The sequence below is a fragment of the Lemur catta genome, chromosome 7 (genome assembly GCF_020740605.2).
Source record: "Lemur catta isolate mLemCat1 chromosome 7, mLemCat1.pri, whole genome shotgun sequence".
NCBI lineage: Eukaryota > Metazoa > Chordata > Mammalia > Primates > Lemuridae > Lemur > Lemur catta.
The window spans coordinates 54,996,603-55,016,809 of NC_059134.1; the positions used below are offsets into that span (position 1 = coordinate 54,996,603).

General features: G+C 54.3%; 1 protein-coding gene across 7 annotated transcripts in view; it reads right to left on the reverse strand.

Annotated features, from left to right (window-relative positions):
- The window catches only part of USP35 (ubiquitin specific peptidase 35), a 103,837-nt gene that overhangs the window by 4,226 nt on the left and 79,404 nt on the right, over positions 1-20,207 (reverse strand). For 5 of the 7 annotated variants that reach the window (XM_045557265.1, XM_045557263.1, XM_045557264.1 and 2 more), the window contains 8 exons: positions 19,882-20,081; positions 12,473-13,153; positions 11,323-11,455; positions 9,727-9,856; positions 9,233-9,334; positions 7,508-7,666; positions 2,776-2,969; positions 1,182-1,275 (listed from right to left, as the gene is read on the reverse strand). In XM_045557265.1, the coding sequence (XP_045413221.1) occupies positions 1,182-1,275; positions 2,776-2,969; positions 7,508-7,666; positions 9,233-9,334; positions 9,727-9,856; positions 11,323-11,455; positions 12,473-13,145 (1,485 nt within the window). In that variant the 5' untranslated portion in view covers positions 13,146-13,153; positions 19,882-20,081. Of the gene's footprint in view, positions 1-1,181; positions 1,276-2,775; positions 2,970-7,507; positions 7,667-9,232; positions 9,335-9,726; positions 9,857-11,322; positions 11,456-12,472; positions 13,406-19,881; positions 20,187-20,207 lie in introns of those variants that run through there. The other 2 variants (XM_045557266.1, XM_045557260.1) reach the window with 2 other exon arrangements.

The following is a 20,207-nucleotide window of genomic DNA, read 5'->3' on the forward strand; positions in this document are numbered from 1 at the left end:
CACAACATGCTGCACTTCCCTCTGTTAAAGCACAATGAATGTCACCTGTAGGTCTGTCTTCCTCAGAGCAAGCTCTGGGCCCCCCGCAGGGCCTTGCATAACCGATGGCCAAAGGCTTTAGGTTCCTTGAGGGCACAGACCATGTTTGGTTTGTTCACTACAACCCCTGAGGGTGCCTGGGGATATGGTTGCTCAAAAGTGACAGTAAAGCCAGGTGCAGTGGCTCATGCATATAATCCCAGCACTTTGGAAGGCTGAAGCGGGAAGATCACTTGAGCCCAGGCATTTGAGACTAGCCTGGGCAACACAGCAAGACCCTGTTTCTACAAAAAATGTTTAAACTAGCCAGGTGTGGTGGTGTGTGCCTATAGTCCCAGCTGCCTGGAGAGCTGGGGCAGGAGGATCTCTTGAACCCAGGAGTTCAAGGTTACAGTGAGCTATGATCATACCACTGCACTCCAGCCTGGGTGACAGAGTAAGACCCTGTCACTAAAAAAATAATAAATTTTTTAAAGTTACAGATGAAGCAACATGCTACGGTTAGACAGTGTCACCCAAAAAGAAAAAGCAAGGGTTGGAAACTTCACCCCCAATACAACAGTGTTGAGAGGTGAGACCTGTAAGAGGTGACTAGGTCGTGAGGGCTCTGCCCTCGAGAACGCATTAATGCCATGTTGCAAGAGGAGGTTTGTTATTGTGGGAGTGCGTTCCTGACAAAGGGATGAGTTTGGTCCCCTTTCCTCTCTCTCACACCATGGGATGTGCCTTGTGCCATGTCATCATGCAGCAAGAAGGCCCCCACCAGATGCAACCCCTCGATCTCTAGCTTCCCAGCCCCCTAGAACTGTGAGAGATCAATTTTTCTTTAAAAATTACCCAGACTCCAGTATTTTGTTATAGCAGCACCAAAAACACCAAGACACAACACCTTAATTCCACAGAATGAATCATAGCACAGAATGGGGCTTCAGGGGCCCCTCCCTCCTTGGCCCAGTAGGGTCACTGAATCGGCCCCAGGGGCTGTGGCCGTGAACCTGTGCCAGCCCAGACTGGGGCTCAGCAGGCTACTCCATGCAGTGGGAGAGGATAGCCAGATGCAGGCAGGTCCTGGGGAGGGGAAGGGTGGCAGTGCAGGGGCCTGACCTCCTCTCTGCCATGTCCCCTGCTCCCCCTGCACTCACCTGGCTGTGCTCCAGGAAGGCAAAGAGCCACTGCAGCTTGGTCATCAAGGGCTGTGAGTTGTTCTCAGTCAAACGGAGGACGCAGTGTCTGAAGCTTCAAGACAAAGCAGGAGCACCCAGGGTAAGCCACGAGCACCCAGGGAACCTCTATTCACCCATAGTGCAGGCAACCCAGAGCCACCTGGCCAGAGGCAGAACAGACAGATATGTCTAGCTCAAGCTGAGGCCAGAGGCTGGGAAGGAAGAGCTGGTAAACAACTCAGCCTGGAGTGTCTGAAGTCAGGAACACAGCAATGCCATGTTTTGGACAATGAAGGGTACAACAAGGTAACCCGTTTAGTCCCTTCCAGCTCTGATGCTCTGTAACTCCAGGACTGAAAGATTCAAATGTCCTAAGGTCCTGTGGTCCCAGGGTTGTAAGGCTTGGACTCTCTTACATGCTGCAGAGTCTGTGGCATCATCATCCCAGCCACAGCAGCCACTCACACCCCATTCCCTCTGCTTCCCTGGGAAAGGGTGTTCACACCCATCCACAGCAGCGAGCTTTGCCCCAACCTGGGCCCACCACTGTACTCCTACAGTCCCTGCCCCTAGAGCACCTTGAGTTATTCCCTTGCCTTCAAATGGGGCATCAGCTCCTAGTGACAGGGGTCTGATCCTGTGGGAGACAGACCCCCCCAAACATACACATTCCCTGGAACAAGCTAATTCCCAGACCCTGCTTAGCTTCTGCTCTCACAGGCAGCTCTGGGCAGACCAGGCGTGCATTTCTCCACACAGCCCACCGCCCAGGACAGCACCACTCAAAGTGTGATCCACTTGGCTGGCCCAAGACAAGGTAAGTTCAGAAACTGAGTGGGCATTTAGAAACTGGCATAGCATTTCAGCATTACCACAGCCACAGAAGCACACGATCATTTTTCTAGTAAGTCATTTTCTTGTTATTTTATAAAAGTAATAGGCTGCAGCAGACTGCAAGTTAGAAAACCAAACCATTCCTTCACCAGGCATTTTGAGAAGAACAAGCAGCAGCACCTTAGGAAGTCTTGGGGATCAGCTCCAGCCTCCTCCTACTGAACCTGAGGCTCAGAGAGAAGAAACCCCACTGTAAGCCATGACCAGAGGTCAGACTATAAGCCAGAATCAAAGCTTATTTTCACTGAATCAAAGCTGAAACTTTGACTTTTAAGCAACCACACCATGAGGTAGATCAGTAGCAACAGACAGGGAAGACCGTGTTTGTTCCATTTTAAAGAAGATGTCCACTACCAGGTTGGGTAGGGGTTCTACTGTGGAAGACACAGTCCACTCCCATGGACTCCCGGAGAAAAGTCAGTGATGTCAACTAACCCAGAAACAAAACCCTCTGCCCCTGCGGCCCAGCCCTGATCTTACATTCCCACCCAGTCCTGACCTACTCCTGTGGCAAAGGCCTGAGGCCCTCTGTACCCACAGGCCTCCAAGGAATCAGGCCAGCTACACGCAAAGCACAGCCCACTCTCTCCGCCCTCCATCCCGGCACCTCTCCACCTTTCACCAGGGAGCCCAAGGGAGAGACGCAAGGACCGACAGGGAATTCGAAAGCAGCACCTACTCAGAAGCCATGAACAAGGCCTGAAGGATGCTGTTCACGTAGCACGTGTTTCCCAGATTGATTAAACCAATCTTGCCCGTGTCTGACTTGGCCATGAGCCGGGGGTAGAAGCCAGCCAGCTCGCTCTTCTGTGAGGTCCAGGCATCCTGCCCCAGCAGCTGCTTGATGCGGTCCTCGTTGGGAACATGGAGGTCCTGAGGGGGGAACGCAGAGGCAGGACGATGGGCACCAGGGTCAGCTCGAAAAACAGCAGCTCCCCTGGGAGGCATCTTGGGCTGCAGTCAACCCCCCAGCCTCCCAAGCACACTGCCCCACATGTGCTCGAGAGATGCTTACAAGCTCGCTCCAGCTTCTCATCGTGGTATGTGGGACTTCTCCATGACCCTTTGGGTCACAACTGCCTTAAGATGATATAATCCCCATTTCACAGATGAAAAAATTAAAATTCAAATAGAGAAAGGAATTGTCCAGGGTCATAGAGGCAGTAAGCGAAGAATCTGTATGTTCTTAGAAGAGCCCAGGCTATGACAGACTCTAAGCAGTGACAGCCCTGGCCCACTGGCCCAATCCAGTGGTGTCAAGATGTCAACACTAGCCCTGACCCTGGCCCACCCAAGCAGTCTGCCCGTGGACAGCGAGCCTCTCTGACTCCGTGAGTGAACCTCCTTGGGCCTCAGTTTCCTTATCTGTCCAGTGAGGATACTCCTACCCTATGTCGGTTTAGCATTCTATATGTTCCTGTTTTCACCTTCTACTTCTAGATTTGCAGAATCATCTTTCAGGGGAATTAGTCAGCCCCCTGGAACGTGATCCTACAGGCAGGATGGCAGGAAGATGCTGGGGGTCTGAGGTACAGGTCCTTGGACACTAGCATGCTTCCCCACTCATTAGCCTCTGTCACATTAGACAGCTGCACCTAGAAGGGTATTACCAAGCAATAGTTCTAGGAATGATATATTTTAAAGAGAAACATCTAGACCCAATGCAGTGTTACTTAACAGATTTAAGCAACATTCATAACAGTTCTTTAGCCCTCTTATTTCCAGATCCTGACCACAATGCCCTAGAGGTTTGTCCAAGGCTCCACAGGGCTTCACACCAGCTTAGCACCCAAAGCCCAACTCCCAGCGCGCCCTACGGCTACTATGGAAGGTCTTTTAACACTTTTGCTTACTCATTTTCCAGGATCATTTATCAGATTCATCAGTCACCTCTCACAAGTGATAAAAACAAACCAAGGAGGTGCCCAGGGGGAGATACGATGATACAGGCTCAGTATCTTAGTCCCTTCCCTTTCCTTCCTGTTACGCCCCATCTAATCACCCCACACACACACCATGAACAAATAAGGACAAAAAGGCAGACAGACAGAGCCCCCCACACCCAGCACGCACACACAGAAAAGATGCAAAAATATCCACCCTAGAAAAAAAACATCAAATGCTTCTTTTCCCAAAGAAGGTAATTTTGTATTCTCAGGAAAATAAAATCTGCCAAGTAACTCTCAAGCTCCCAATGTTGTTGAAAATTTACATATGACGGCTCCCTTAGCATGTACCACAGCTCCCAGAGAAACAGCCATAACCTGATACATCTGCCCAAGTCACAGAACTTTCCAGAACTTATTTACAAAGGCACATGTATACAAAAGGATGTACTCATAGAACACATGTGAGAGAATTTTATAAATAAAACCCTAGTTGCTGCCTTGCCTCTCCAACTGCCTTGTACCAAGGAGTAGTCAAAGCCACAGGGCAAATGTGGCACATCTTCCTGCAGCTATATTCTTTAAAAACATTCAGTGAAGAAAAAACTATACACAAATGTTTACAGTTATGAAGTATATACTTGAGTCTTCAAAATAAAATGCGATTGTAGAGAAACTCTGAGCTCACATCAGGCTGCTCTGGGTAAGGGCCTGCCTCTGACGTCAAGCACTGCGCACGGAACGTTTGGGAAGCCCAGATCTCCCGGGTTAAGCAGTGACTCGGCCTGGGTTTCAGGCACTGCACTCTGATCTTGCCCATCCACCTTCCACCGACACGTTATCACCGAACTGACGTCTCACATCTGTGCCTTTCCCCCTGACTCAGCTGGAGGATCCTGCTCTTGCCAGTTTCTACCTGTCAAGGTCTAACTTCTACATGCCCTCTCTGTGAAGCTTTCCAGGACCTTCTCAAGTGGGGTTCCCTGTGCTATGCGTACCTGTCCTATAAAGCCTAACTCCCTGCACCTGCTAGTACAGGTACCGCAGACTCGCCTCGTCCCCCTGGATCAGACCATCCATCAGCACCTAGTGTGCAAAGCCTGTGTCTCCCTCATCGCCCATGGCAGGGCCACACTCCCTCCTCTTTGTCCATACCCATAACTACTGCATTCTCCACACTGCAGTCACACTGCGACGACAGTCCATTCATTTACTCACAGACATCTACTGGGCACAGAGGACATGGTCCCTGCCCACCAGAAGCTCACAATCTAGCAGTCATGAGGTCTCAGAGCTCTTGATCTGCCTCTCTCCTGAGCCTGATAACCTTGGGCAACACACCCAACACGTGGACGTCATGTTTCCCCTGCTCACCCACCTCCAGCACAGCTCCTTCCACTCTAGATAAGCTCTAATAAAAATTCTTGCTCGTGTGAAGTTTGAAAAACTGAGAAGATCCAAGTAAACGCCGGAGGTTCTGTTTACTGTATCTACCAACTCCCATTCACGGTGGGTTGTCCCTTTGTGTGTTTTGTAATTTGGGCATCATAAATTCATTCAGTAGAACTTTATGGTTTATTTCTGTTCCTACCAGGCTAACTGGGGCATCACAGGTTTATGACTCTTTTTTTTTTTTTTGAGACAGAGTCTCACTCTTTTGCCCAGGCTAGAGTGCCGTGGCATCAGCCTAGCTCACAGCAACCTCAAACTCCTGGGCTCAAGCGATCCTCCTGCCTCAGCCTCCCGAGTAGCTGGGACTACACGCATGCGCCACCATGCCCGGCTAATTTTTTCTATATATTTTTATTTGTCTGGTTAATTTCTTTCTATTTTTTAGTAGAGACGGGGGTCTCACTCATGCTCAGGCTGGTCTCGAACTCCTGACCTCAAGTGATCCTCCTGCCTCGGCCTCCCAGAATGCTAGGATTACAAGCGTGAGTCACCGCACCTGGCCTATGACTCCTTTTAATGTTAGTTCTGAGCTTGGGGGGTGTCTCACAACCCCAGAGATGATATGAATTTGAACCCCTCAACCCACATGCGAGCAGGCTTCTGATTACATTTTCCCCCAATCCAGGGCCCAGACCAAGCCAGAAAAGTTACCTTGATGTCTATTTGAGACCATGTATATAATTGTTCAAGATCACTCTTTTGCTAACAGTAAATCCTTTCTTGGGTCCTGGCTTTCAGTGGGCTTCTTGGTGCCAACTCCCTATTGGGGACAGGCCCTAAGCCTCACCTCCTGTCCCCACCAGCTCAAGCACCTTGGTGACTGAAGTTGGCCATGTCACCCACCCCCCTGCCAGACCCCAGGGAAGAGACCATCCTTTCTCACTTACTGTTCTGGAATTCAGGTCTCTCTTTGGCCCTGGGGATTCCCCGATACTTTCTTGGCAAGCTCAGCTGTGAACTTAAGTTGATGTTATATTTTAACAAGCATCTCTAGATGTTTTGTAGTGAGATACTTTTCAGGTTATCTAGTCTGCTGTGCTGCAGAAGTGACAGTCTAGACATCTTCACCCCCGCTCGGACCTGCATTCTGTCATCAAGCACTGGGGCAGGGCTTGGCATCCAGGGCCGGGGCTGTCTCTCCGTGACTTGGCACCCACATCCCCAAACCTTTTACAAATCTCTTTCCTCACATGTGAGATTGAAATAACAATACCTGCTTCATAGGTTTCTCGTGAGCATCAGAAGACAAAAATATATGAGAAAACAGTGACAAGCGCAACGCTATGTACAGCTGTCACTGTCAGACCCTAGCAACCTGTCAAGCCCAGCTTAGAAACCCTTTCATCTTTGAAGCCTCCTTCTCTAACGCGATCTTTCCCTGCTCTGGCTCCTCACTGCTCTCCGGCCAACCCTCACAGATGTTTTCACAGCGGCTTAGCCCAGAGTTTCTCGTACACAGGCCTGTCACTCCCACTCGGCTTCCTGCTCCTCAGTGGAGGAGACTCCGTCGACTTCCTGCCTGTGTGCCCAGTTCCCAGCCCAGCCTTAGCACAGAGTAGGGCACCAGTAAGGTCACATAAACAAGCGTAGATGATCCCTGCTCTGGAGTGCTCAGTCTGCTCAGGGAGACAGACACCGACAGTGACGACATGTGACACAGGGCTGCACCAGGGCTGTGGGCACTCAGAGAGTCCTGACCCAGCCTGGAGTGGGGCTGGGGGAGACCGAGAGTTATCAGGGAAGGCTTCCTGAGGGAGGCAACACTTGAGCAGAGCCTTAAAGGACAAGTAGGAACAATCGAGGAAGAACAAGAGTTTACACAGTTAGAGAGAACAGCATATGCAAAGGCTCAGAGCAGTCACGAGCAAGGATGACCCATCTGGGGAACGGTGGGCGGAACAGTGGGCAGCTCGGTATGCGTGAAGCACATGATGGACTGGGGAGGTGGCAGGAGCCAGCCAGGGACCAAATGATGGGGGTGCTGCCACCAAGCCACGGTATGGCCTTGAGGAAGGCCCAAACTGGCATCTTTGTCAGAGTGGGGTGAAGGACAAGTAGGGGACTGCCACTCACCTTGATGGCCTCCATGACAGGCTCATACAGGTCCGGGAAGCCCGGGAACCGGAACACCATGCAGTGGACCAGCTCTGCCAGCTGCTCCAGGCAGCTGGTCCCCGAGTTCGAGTCCTCCTTGAGCAGAGAGGCCACCATGGGGGGGATGTGAGGGAGGAGCTGTGGGAACAGAGCTGGGTTAGGCTCGGCCCCAGCTGACCCACCTGAGACACGGGACTGGGGTCGCTGCTGGAAGCACCCGGAGCTCTTTGGGGCAGGGAGGGTTGCCCACCTGACCACTGTCCCCTTAACTCAGATGCGGCTCTGAGCTCTGCAGGCAGGTGACTCCTTTCACCAGACACGTGAACTAAGCCACCCTGCCACCCTGCTTCAGTTTTGTCATCTGCAAAACAGGATAAATAATACCCTCCTCACAGCTGAGGCGAGGCCTGAGCCCAAGCCCCCGCTGTTTCGCCTCAGCCAGTGGACCTGCCCTGGGGGCCCGAAGACCTGAGCGCCCAGCCAGGGGTGACAGCCAGCGGGGTAGGCCCTGACAGAGCAGGCGCGGCAGCCTCTAGGGGCAAACATCATCATTCTTCCAGCAAAATCGCCATGTCAAGCACTTCATCCTTCCAAACACTTTGTGCAGCAGCAGTTATTTCCCCCTTTTTATAGATGAAGAAGCTGAGGTCAGAGTGGTTACACAGCCTGCCCGGGGGTTCGTGCTGGGTCATGAGGAAAGCTGGTGTCCGAAGCAAGTCTGTCTGACCGAAGCCTGGTTCTTTCCCCTGTGTATGGAGTTTTACCCGTCCAACCCAGAGGTGCTACACCATGACATGGTAATAGAGTCAGGCCACAGGAACCGGGAGCAGGACAGAAGGAAACAAGTATGAGTCAAGCCCCTGGTTATGTGGCAGGCTCCTGACAGACACCACTTCATCTAATCCCCTCCAACCATCCTAGGAGTTTACCCCCATTCCAGGCTCTGCAGCTAAGTGCCTAAGTGCCCAGCCTAGGCCAATACATCTGGCAAACAGCAGAGCTGGGACTCACCCCAAGTACCCCAATCCCTGGCTGTGAGCTCCTCCCACTGCGACAAGTTGGCAAGCGTGATATTTCACTGCCCTGACCAGGAACCACCAGAATCAGGGGCCCCATCTGCACATCCCAGGGACGGGCAGGGTGAGGAGGGCAGCCCCCAGGGCCTCAGGCTGTCCTTCCCAAGGGAGGGCTCCAAGGACAGCAAAATGGGCCCTGAGCTAGAGGCCAGGCCACCTGGTACTACGGCAGGGTGTAGGAAGGACACTGGGTTAGGAGTCAGGCCAACTCGGTGTGAATTTTCACTGTATCACTCGCCAGCTGTGTGTCCAGACTAAGTGACTTAACTCCCTAAACTTCAGTTTCTTCATCTGAAAAATGGAGAACATGACAGAACCTCTGTCCCAAGCTGTTGCAGGGGTTAAGTGAACAAACATACATGTTGTCCTTAGCACTGTGCCTAGCACACAGCTGGCCCCAAGGAACATTAGGCGTCTCTATCACTATACTATATGCCCTGAAGGAGGCCACACAAATTCTCTGGCCCCAGTTTCTTATCTGTGCAGAGAGGTCTCAGGCCTCTTCCAGTCCTAAAACAACAAGGCTTCAAGGTCATGGGCCTCAAGCCCCAACCCTTTTTCTCCCCAGAGACAGCACATCTGGCCTGCCAGGCCTCCTGTCCTTGGGGCGGCAGGCAGGGGCCCTTACCAGGTGGAAGGCCTCATGGGAGTGCTGGAAAGTCAGGAGCATGTACTTGAGGACAGACAAGGCAGCTCCCCGGACAATTGGGTACAGCAGCTTGGAGAAGACCTGAAAGAGAGTCCCTGGTCAGGAGTCCCGCAGGCCTGGCTGCCTGAGGCCAGGTGCAGTCTCAGGCCTGAGAGGGGGTCAGGGACACGCTAGAGCTGAAGCAGCAAAGCCACCCAGGAGCAAGAACACGGAGGAGGCTCACAGACATGGGTGGAAGACAGATATCTGATGGATGGATGGACAGACGGAAAGTGACAAAGATGCACATGCTTGAATGAGCAGTCAGAGCAATGAATGGGGGCATCTGAGGCCCAGAGAGGGGCTGTGAATTAGCCCAGTTTGCACAGTGAGCTTGGGCAGGAGGCCCGGTGCTCTGCCTCCCAGACCTGCACCACCCCAGCAAGAGACTGTTAGGAAAGGCTGTAACCCCAGGCTGGAACAGGGGCACCCACCTTCTCAATTTTGGCAAGTGAAACCTCGATCAAGATGCTGAACTTCTTAACGGCAGCCAGGCCCTTCAGCAGTGCAATGATCCACTTGTCAATGTTCTTCCCAAGGGGCCAGGAAACCCAATCGATCATCCTGGTGAGGAAAATGACAGTGACACAGGGACAAGGGAGGCCCAAGTGCCTGGCTGAGGGCAGCCAGAATGTCCCGAGTTCCCACATTGACTCACACCTGCACAGGACAGCCCCGAATCTTGTGGGATGAACAAGACACCTCTAGGAAATGCGAATGAGCCCAGCACAGACGGCTGCCAGAGACTGAGGCTCACAGCCCGCCAGGAAGGAAGCCCGGCCCTCAGCACCCCAAACCTCACCCCTCCACACTGGGCTGCAGTGGCAGAACAAGGCTTTCAGCTGCCTCTGCCTGGAAGTGCACTGTCCCTAGACCAGAAGCTCTGGCGCTAGCAAGCCCTTGCTGTGTGATCCGGAGCAAGCCACTTGCCCTGAGCCTCAGTTTCCTCCTCTGTAAAATGGGGACAATCGCTCCCTCACAGGGTTCTTATACAGATTTAAAAAGGTAATAGCTGACACTTAGGGAGTATCCCCCCTGCACCAAGCACCGTTCTATCGGCTTCACATGTACTGACTCCTCTGATCCCCACCGCACACTGCCCAAGCCGACTGAGCATGCAGCTGCCACATAGCAGGTGCTCAGGAAAACATAGTTATTATGAATTTTATGCTCATACTATGCTATAAAGAACAGTGACAGAACAAATAACAACAACACTAACTTCCATGGCACTGTTCTAGGCACTTTATATGTATCATCTCATTTTATCCAATTTAATCCTCACAACCCTACATGATGGGTTCAATTATATTCCACTTTATAGTTGAGGAAATTGAAGCATTGAGAGGTTGAGTAACTTGTCCAAAGTCACACAGGCAAGAAGTGGTAGAGGCAGGATTTGACCTCAGGCAACTTACCTTTAGAGCCCACACTCTTACCCACTAAAGGCAAGGAATCCAGGAAGGCCCTACGCAGACGGTGGAGCTGCACACGGGTTGGAAAGAGTGGCAGAGGGAGGCATGCCAGGTGGACGGGGTCTGCATAGGCAAAGGCCTGCAGGGAGGAGGGGAGGCGGCATGATCTGGGATCACCAGACGGGCAGGTGCGGCTAGAGCACAGGTGTGATGACGTTCAGATGAGGTGGGATGGGCAAGGGCTCTGGGAGCTGAAAAGCACCCAAACTCTGCTTACTGAAGTTGCCAGACTCACAGAGCACATCATAGAGCCCTCTTGCCTTCTCATCCGACCCCATGGAAGCCTAACGACTTCTCATACCACCACCCACCTCTGCTTTTAGAGGGGGAAGTTGAGGCTGAGAGTTCACTGGCATGTCCAGGGACACAGAGCTGGTACCTAGCCTGATAGCATCGCCAGGGCAGGCCTCTCTGTGGCCCCCACATCCAGCCCAGGCCCAGAGCAGAGCTCAGGAAAGGATGGACGACTGCCTGGGCCCTCTGACACTAAATCTAGTGCCCACGCCGTGGAAGGGGCTTCTGGGAGAAAAGAGGAAGGGGCCCTCAGCACCCCACCTGCTAATGGCCGTCAGCATCTGGGAGTCCGTCACACTGTCATCGTTGCTGAGGTTCCGGACGACACCGTCCATGAGTTCCAGTGGGAGGTGCTGGACCACACTGGCCAGGGCGCTAGACGGCGGCTCCTCCTCTGCAACAGGGGGCTGGGCTGAGCTTGGCGGGGCACGCGGGCCCCTCCCCTCCCTCACCACCCCACGCCCCTGTGCTGCCAAGGAACTAGGCTGGGCCTCTGCAAGGAGCACAGCAGGGCCACCTCCTCTCCTGTAGCACCACAGCCTCTGATTCCATGTTAACTCATTCACGCAATAAACCTTCACTAGTACCGCTGCGGGCTCAGTCCTGCGCTTGGCACAAAGATGCAGCACTGACCTCCACCTGTGGGCGTTCGGGCCAGAACTTTAGAAGGGGCAATGCTGGAGCTACCCAGAAAACGTAGGAGGGGTCTGTGCACTGTGGGGGAGGGGACACTCCAGGTGGACCCACATAGACCGGGGTCTAGCTGGGAAAGCACATTTAGTTATCAAAATTTGTCATCCACTCGTAATAAGGACCCAAGTCCTTATACACACGGCCCGGGTTCTCCACCCTGCCAAGTGCATTCCCTTTCTTTTCCCTGTTCAACCCCTATGGTCAGGGAAGGCACAGATCCTACGTCAGCCATTTCCTCTATAGTCCAAGTTCCACCGTTTCCAACGGAGGGTCAAGATTTTACGTTTCAGGGTTAACACCTGCAGGCTCCATAGGCCTCCAGACCTTCACCTGTGCCCGCCCAGAGAACGTCGGCCCTGCTGCCAGGTGCCACCAATCTCTCAAGCCCTGGCTCAAAAATGACTTCTATCAAATCCACTGCCCCCCCCCACCCCGGTCTTCCCTCTGGCCAGATGGCTACTGTCCTTCTCCCACCCAGGCAATGCGCTCCTCCGCGCGTTTCCAGCGCCACCAGGGAGAGGCCCCGCAGTAGACAGGTCTGCTAACTCAAAGGAGGAACACTGCAGTCCCCCCGTGCATTGGCCTCTTGCCCACACCCGCCACCCCACTGGGCGGGCACTCGCACGCAGAGAATCCTCACGTACAGCCACCTGCCCAGGAGACCCTCCAGGCCCTTGGCGTTCCCGTGCTCGCGCCCCAGCCCCACGAGCCCACGCACCTGTGCACGAGATGACCGCAAACAGCTCTTTGAGGCAGGGCAGGATGGCGGCGGGCTGCGCGCGCCACAGCTGCGCCAGGAGCCCGCTCACCTGCTGGGCCTGCTCCAGGAACTCCACGGCGCCCTCCTCGCCCTCGGCGGGGCAGCGGAAGCGACCGAGGCAGCGCACCAGCTGCTGGCAGAAGAGCAGGCGGTGCGGGCCGTCGGGCACACAGCGCGGGTGCCGCGCCAGCAGCCGAGCCACCTGCGCGCAGGCCGCGGGCCCCGGGCGCTCGCACACGGTGCGCAGCACCTCGCGCCGCAGCAGCGCGAACACCTCGTCGGCCGCGGTCCCCTCGGGCAGCAGCTGCAGGCCCAGCTGCACGCAGGCCAGCGCGCGGGCGCCCGGGGGCCCGGCCCCGCCCTGCAGCAGGCGCAGCACGCGGCGCGCGCTGAAGAACTCGGCGAAGACGTCGGGGTGGTGGCGGCCCGCCACGTGCAGCAGCTGGCAGCCCACGCGGCGCGGCAGCTCGTCGGCGCCGCCCACGTAGAGCCGCGCGCCCAGCGCCAGCAGCGCCAGGCACTGCTCCCGCTCCAGCGGCTGCCGCGCCGCCTCCAGCACGCGCCGCACCAGCCCTTGCTTCACGCTGGCCGGGTACGACGACGTCACCACCGCCTCCAAGATCTTGTCCATGGCGCCCGCTGCGGGGACAGGGGCTGCGGTCATACTCTGCCCGGCGGCCGTGTGGCTGAGCCGCCCGGGTAGTTCCCTGAGTGCTGACACTTCGGGCGAGCAACTCAACCGTTCTGGGCCTCAGTTCTGCTACCTGCCAAACGGAGCAAGGACGCCCACCCCGCTGGGAGGCAGCCTGATGAAGTAAAGCACGACAGCTGGCACATAGTTGTAGCTACTGCCACTAATTAATGGCACAAAGGCTACGTGAGCCTCCCCCACCCTCACCCCTATGCTTCTCTCCCCAGGCCTCCCTGGTGACCTCACCCACTCTTGGAGCAGGCAGGAGCTGGGTCTAGAAACTGCCGTCCAGAGACTTAGCCAAGTCACATCCATGGGAGAGAGGAGATGAGGCACACACAGAAAACTCACACATCCGGGGAGGACGGGCGCGAGGCCCCCAGGGGCAGCCAACAGGGCTTCCCGTGATCCCTGGCACACTTTACTCTGCTCCCACTCCTGGCCTTTCCCAAATGACCCGCACCTTTGCAGGACTCCACTTCATTGTGTGCGCGGTGCCTTCTGCCTGACGCATCCATCTGGCGAGAGCCCCGACCACCACACTCTGACTCCACCAGGCAAACTCCTATTTTCCCTCAAAGCCCTTAAGTACCTGTTCTCACTGAGAACACGCCTCGTGCTCCAGGCCCCAACCCATCTACCCTCAATTGCAACAACTACCTGCAGCTCTTCCTCCGATACAGCCAGGATGACTGAGTGCTGGGTAGGTATGGGGTCCCGGTCCCCTCTCTGTGCCTAGCCCTGCACACGTAGGGCCCCGCCTTCGACTCCAGCTTCAGCCCACAGTGCCCCTTGCTCTCTGTTAAGTGCCCTCTGCCCTGGGCCTTTGTGTACGTACTTCCCTCCCCTTCAGACCAGGAAGCCTGGCCTGACCTCCCCACCTGGGTCCAATTGCCTAGTTAAAAAATTAGAACATCCTGTCCATCTCGTTTGTAGCATGATTACTTGATTGGGGTCAGCCTCCTCCATGATACTTTTCATCAGGGGTCCCCAACCTATGGTGAGCTGTATAATTATTTCATTATATATTACAATGTAATAATAATAGAAATAAAGTGCACAATAAATGTAATGTGCTTGAATCATCTCAAAACCATCCCCCTCCCTCCCCGTCCGTGGAAAAATTGTTTTCCATGAAAACGGTCCCTGGTGCCAAAAAGGTTGGGGACCGCTGCTCTGTATGGTTACTGAGGGTAGGAACCACATCAGGTTTTGTTCCCCACAGTATCCTCAGCGCCTTGTGCAGCACCTAGTGCACAGTGGGCATGTGCTGGATGAGCAAGTGCAGAGAAGTGTGAGCCACCTCTACCTTATAACCTTCCTTCTGCCCTTCCCCTCCACCCGGGCTGTCTCCTGGAAGCCTCTGTCCTACTCCGGCCACTTCAACCCACTTCGCCTACCGATTCTCATGCTGGCTCACATGGTGCAGCTCGCTCTCTTACACCTAACTCTCCCCTCCTAGAAGGCAGGGCCATTTCTTTGCTTCTTTGCATAATCCCAGTCTAGGCAGGGCCTGATATAGGGCTCAGGATATAGTAGGTGTTTAACTAAACTTACTGGTCCCAGTAAAAACTATTCTTGAGACCTGGAGTGGACGTGAAGACAAACCAGAAATTTCCTGGATAATAAGGCTAGAAAATTTTATTCAGAACCACAGATATTTTGGAACCCCAACTACGTGCCAGACCCCAAGTCTCAGATGCCTCTCTGTCCTAGTTCTCAGCTGTGACCAAACCCATTACTGCATGTGTTAGATGCCACCACGTGCCCATTTGTTTAAGTGTCTCTCTCTCTCTCCAGGCTGTGAGCTCCTCTAGGCTATGGCTGGCATCTCCCATGCCAAGAGTGTGTGCCCCTTAAGAGTTAATTAAAACAAAGCATCATGAAACAAACAAACAGAAAAAAAAAAAACCAAGAATGAAAACTGAAAGTTTACTGTGGTTAGAGGTGTAGCCATGGCAGAGTTCAGTGCTTCCCAAATGCTGGCCTGGCTGCCTCAGCATCTCCTGGGCATTTGTTAGAAATTCAGATGCTCAGGGCCTGCCCCAGCCTCCTGAGCTAGGAAGTGGGGGCATGGTGTGTTAGACTCTGCTTTTTTATTCTTTGAGTGAAGCTCATCTGGGACACATTCTGGTTACCATAAAGGTTATTTATGTTCTCCAAGCCTCTGTTTTTCTACCTGGCAGGGTTGCGAAGGCAAATATTAATATAAAGTCCTTAGCATGGTGCTTCACACAAGGATGTTCTTGGAAAATATCAATTTCTATTGCTTTAGAAGCAAAGTCCTCCCCCTTTAGGAACGTCTAGTTGGCTGGTAGAGACAGATAAGTCTGTAAAGAGAGCCAGTGCAAGGCACAACCCTCCTCCCGCCCTTTTTTTTTTGAGACAGTCTCACTCGATTGCCGGGAGTAGAATGCTGTGGTGTCAGCCTAGCTCACAGCAACCTCTAACTCCTAGGTTCAAGCGATCCTCCTGCCTCAGCCTCCCGAGTACTGAGTCTACAGGTGTATACCACTACGCCTGGCTAATTTTTATATTTTTAGTAGAGAAAGGGTCTCACTCTTGCTTAGGCTGGTCTCAAACTCCTGAGCTCAAGCGATCCTCCCGCCTCAGCCTCCCAGAGTGCTAGGATTACAGGCGTGAGCCATTGCGCCCAGCCACAAAGCATAATCTCAAAAGGCCTTTAAAAGTGTCTTTAAAACCCAGTTCGAGACCCGTCTCTACTAAAAACAGAAAAAATTACCAGGGTGTGGTGGTGTGTGCCTATAGTCCCAGCTACTTGGGAGGCTGAGAGGAAGCAGATCGCATGAGCCCAGGAGTTTGAGGTTGCTGTGAGCTGTGATGAGGCCACTGCATTCTACCCAGGGCAACAGAGAGAGACTGTCTCAAAGAAAAAAAAAAAAACCTGGTCTCCCTTCAGCCCTGGTTCTCTCTTTCCTAGGCAGTGCCTGTGACAAGGCAGTTGCTATGGCTGTCCTCCTTTGCAGGAACAGTCCATCCTCCCAGACCCCTGGGACAGCTTACCCCATAGGCTAGTGGATTTAATATGCTTTCCACCCAGGCTGCCAAGACATCCTGGCACTCAGGCACCTAAAGAGAAACCCTAATCAATGAGGTGCTGGCATTATGCATGAAGGAAGAGGGCATGAGGGCAGGCAGAAGTGAGCTCTGGGGCCAGGGAAGGCTTTGGAAATAGAAAGAAAATCAGACTGGGAATGAGGAGTCCCACATTCTAGGCCCAGCTCCTTGTGTGACCTTGAGTAAATTGTATCCGTGAGCCTCTTTTCTCTTCTGTAAAATGGGGATAAACGATATTAGATTGAACCACAAGAAACTGAGTAAATCAAATATTGACAATTTCATATCGTTCTACCTAATACTCAGCACATAAGATGGGCTGTGCCTGGCTGCTGGGAGCTCAGGCAGTGGGGGCTCTGATCTCCAGGGCCGGCCCTGCAGCTCTGCTCAGTCTGGCCTGGCCATGCCAGGCAAGCCCTGCCCACTTGCCCTGCTCCCACGCAGGCAGTCTGAGGACAGCTGTCACCATGGTCACCAGCAAACCCACTCAATAATATCTTGGATGCATTCATGCAGAAGGGTTTTAGAGGCTTCCACCTCACCTGACCCCATCAGGCAGGCAGGATAAGGGCTGCTAGCCCTACAGCAGGAACGGAGAAGCCAAGGCCCAGAGAGGGAGGGACGTGGCCTTGGCAGGGCAGGGTTAGAACCTGCACTGTGCCTCCCTCGGGCTGGCTGGATTATCCCACTAGGCCCCGGATGAGGAGATGGCCTGTCGATGCTGGCTCTGACCCAAGGGACAGCTGCCCCACACCAAACGCAGCAGCAAACAGCAGCCGCGTCCTCCCTCAGAAGAGCCTGCTTTAAAAGCCTAAGACACAGGTTCTCTGCTTCAGAGTTACCAGGTGACCTTGGGTGAGTCCTTGCCTGGCTCCTCAGCCTTCCCACCTGGAAAATGGGGACTGATCTGGGCCTGGCACTCACAGAGTTGAGACCAGGTATAAAAAAGATGCGGGCTGTTCTTGGACCGTCTGGCCCTGATGGGAGAAACAGACACTGTCAGGGGAAGAAGACAGGAGCCACGCACTGCTGATCCAGCTGATTCTACAAGGCTTTTCCCCCATCAGCCCTCACTGCCCGCTTAGCGTTTCCACCATCTCTCCCCAGAGCTCCAGCCCCACCCGGGATCAGCTCCCCTTGACTTCTTGCCTGGACTAGCACGGTGGCCTCCTGAGCCCCCTCCTCATTCCCTCCCTCAATCCATTCCCCCAACAGCAGCATGTGTCCTGGAGGAGCACAGAGTCCAGGCTTTGAATCTAGCCCGGCCACTGCTCCTCATGATGGCCAAGCCATGGGGGCAGGTTCAGAGGCAGGTTCGAGCCTCTGAACCCTCAAGTGGAAGATAACTTCCTGCCCATCCCTTGGCCTTTCCCAGACAGCACTTGGGTTATACCCCTCAGCCTGCTGGCATGACAGCCTGGGAGTCCCAGCAACACCCAGCAGGCCCCAGGGCACACAGTAAGCACTCGGGAAAATCACAACCCCTTCCCCAGAAGGCCCAGATCCCTTACCTGTCTGTCAGCATTTCTGCTATGCGTTGACAGACCTCTGTTGCTACACGTCACCTCAAAGCACCCAGTGTGTGTGTGTGTGTGTGTGTACCCAAGCGAGCACACACAACTCCAATGCTCAGCTCCACCACCACACCCTGAACCCCAACTCAGGCTTCTTCATCCCCCCACGGTCTGTCCATCCCATCCTACAACATCATCAGGTTAACCTTATTTCAAATTATGCTTCATCCTGCTGTGCCCCTGCTCAGAACTGTCAAGGCTCCCCAGCCTCCTGGCCCAGGATAAGATCCAAACTCCTGAGCCTGACATCCAAGCCTGTTCTGTGACACTCAGCTAACATATGGCAGGGGTGGAGATGAACTCAACCAACACTGTTTGGTGGGGACACGACCGGAACTTGGGCAGTGAGCTTTTTCCCGATTGCCACTTGGTGTAACGACCTCTCTGCTGGGAAAGGGCTTCTCCCTCTTCTCTCCTGGCAAATCCTGACTCATCATTCAATGCCCAGCTCACATGCCCCCTCCTCTGGGTAAGCCTTTCCTTATCCCTCCACAATTCCAGTCTGAGCTCTGGCCTCCAAGGCCCTCTTAGCTACTCTCATCCCTCTGCAGTGTAACTGGACTCCATGTCTCTGTCTCCCACCAGGCTAGCACCTCCCTTGGTAGGAAGTAGGTCCAATCTCCCTTTGTGCCCAGTGCCCAGTACGGGACCAAGCACAGAGGTATCCATGAAGGTGTGCCAAGTGACTGAGGAGAGACATGTGACAGCCAGATGAGATAAAAACCAAGGATGTGACCAGAAAAGCACCTTCCTAACCTTTGGTTCAGTCACTGCTCCCTCCTCTGCCCAGGCCTGGTCTTGCATATCCATAACCCAGAGAATCTTAAACAGCAGCCAAGAAAGTCCCTGCAGAGGCCGCTGGACTGGACAGCGTGAGGCTTTAGCCATTCTAGAAAATGATTTCAACAACCAGAGCACAAGAAAAAGCAAAAACAAAACAAAAAAATCTGTTCCTGGTTAGCCCTCACGTCAAAAGCTCACAGAATCTTCTAGGAGTTGGAGAGAGGCCTTCAAGAAGGTCTCTCTCTACCTCTCCCTACCCCAGGGCCGGGCGGCCCCTCCCAGCCCCTGCTCATCACCTAAGAGTTGAGGAGCTCATTCCCTCTCCTCTGGGACACCCCCCAGCCTCCCTCCTTTGACTCCTCTAGGTGCCAGAGCTGCTGCGGGGTACCAGGCTGCCCCCCCTCCCCAGAGATGAGTGACCCCATCTCTGGCCCCTTAGGTCCCTAGGTAGCAGCATTTCTCTCTGTATTTTTTTAACTGAACTTCTGCACAAGGCAGCCCTGGGAAGGAGCCCTTCACCCTACACTGGGAGGCCCTTGTCTGGGCCACCAATCTGTCCACTGGAAAGGAAAAAAAAAAGATTTTACTGGTAAAAAGCAACTGCTCTTCTACTGAAGGAGAATGAAGAGATAGAGGGGAAGAAGGCAGAGCAGCTATTCCCTCCTCAGGAACCCACAACACTCACCCATCCCTACAGGGGCCACCCCTCACAAAGCTCTGATGGCCGCGCCCCCACCCCCACACCTGGCTTTCTGGAAGGGAGGGCACCAAGCTGACACATTGGGGTCTCCAGTTTGCAGGGGCCGTTATAGGTGGAGCATTCCAGGGCTGAGGATGCTGAGAATAGCAGAAGCCCATTCCAAGCAGTGGTGGCCTCTGGGTCTCCCAGTTTGTGCCTCACCTCGGCCCCCTTCCTGCCTCCAGTTACACTAGTGCACCCGCGTCCAGTCCACTCTGGGTCTGGGGTCCCTCACGAAACGCCAACAAGCTTCATGGTACTGGGCGCCGGCAACCTCAGCCCTGAGGAGGGCGGGAACAGAATCACCCCAACACACAATTGATGAAGAAGACGGCTGAGGCCCAGAGAGGGGTAGCTACTCGCCCAAGGTCACACAGCGAGGCCCAGGATGCACCCAGACCTCCTGATTCCCAGCCCTGGGCTCACGAGTCTGGGGTTCTCGAAACGCCAGGGTGCAAGGCCCCCTACCCCAGCCCCAGCACACCGCTCCCAGCCCTCTTACCTCCTGGACCCCAGTGGGCCCTGACTCAGAGCCGGCTCCTGGGCGGGGCGCTCAGGCCCGGCAGGACTAGGCTGGGCCGGGCTAGGTCAGGGCGGGTCCTCTGCTCCCCCCAGGTTGGGGACGCCCTCCGCCTGGTCCCAGATGGGAGGGATGCTGCTTCCACTGCAAAGTCCAATCTTCTCACCCCGCTCTGCATAAGCCTGTATGTACCCAGAGAACCAAACTGTGCGACGCGGCCGCGGGGCTGCGGGACGAAGCGGGGGAGGGGCGAGGTGCGGGAAACGGGGCGGAGCCGGAGCGGGGGCCACCCCGGCAGCCGCCACTCG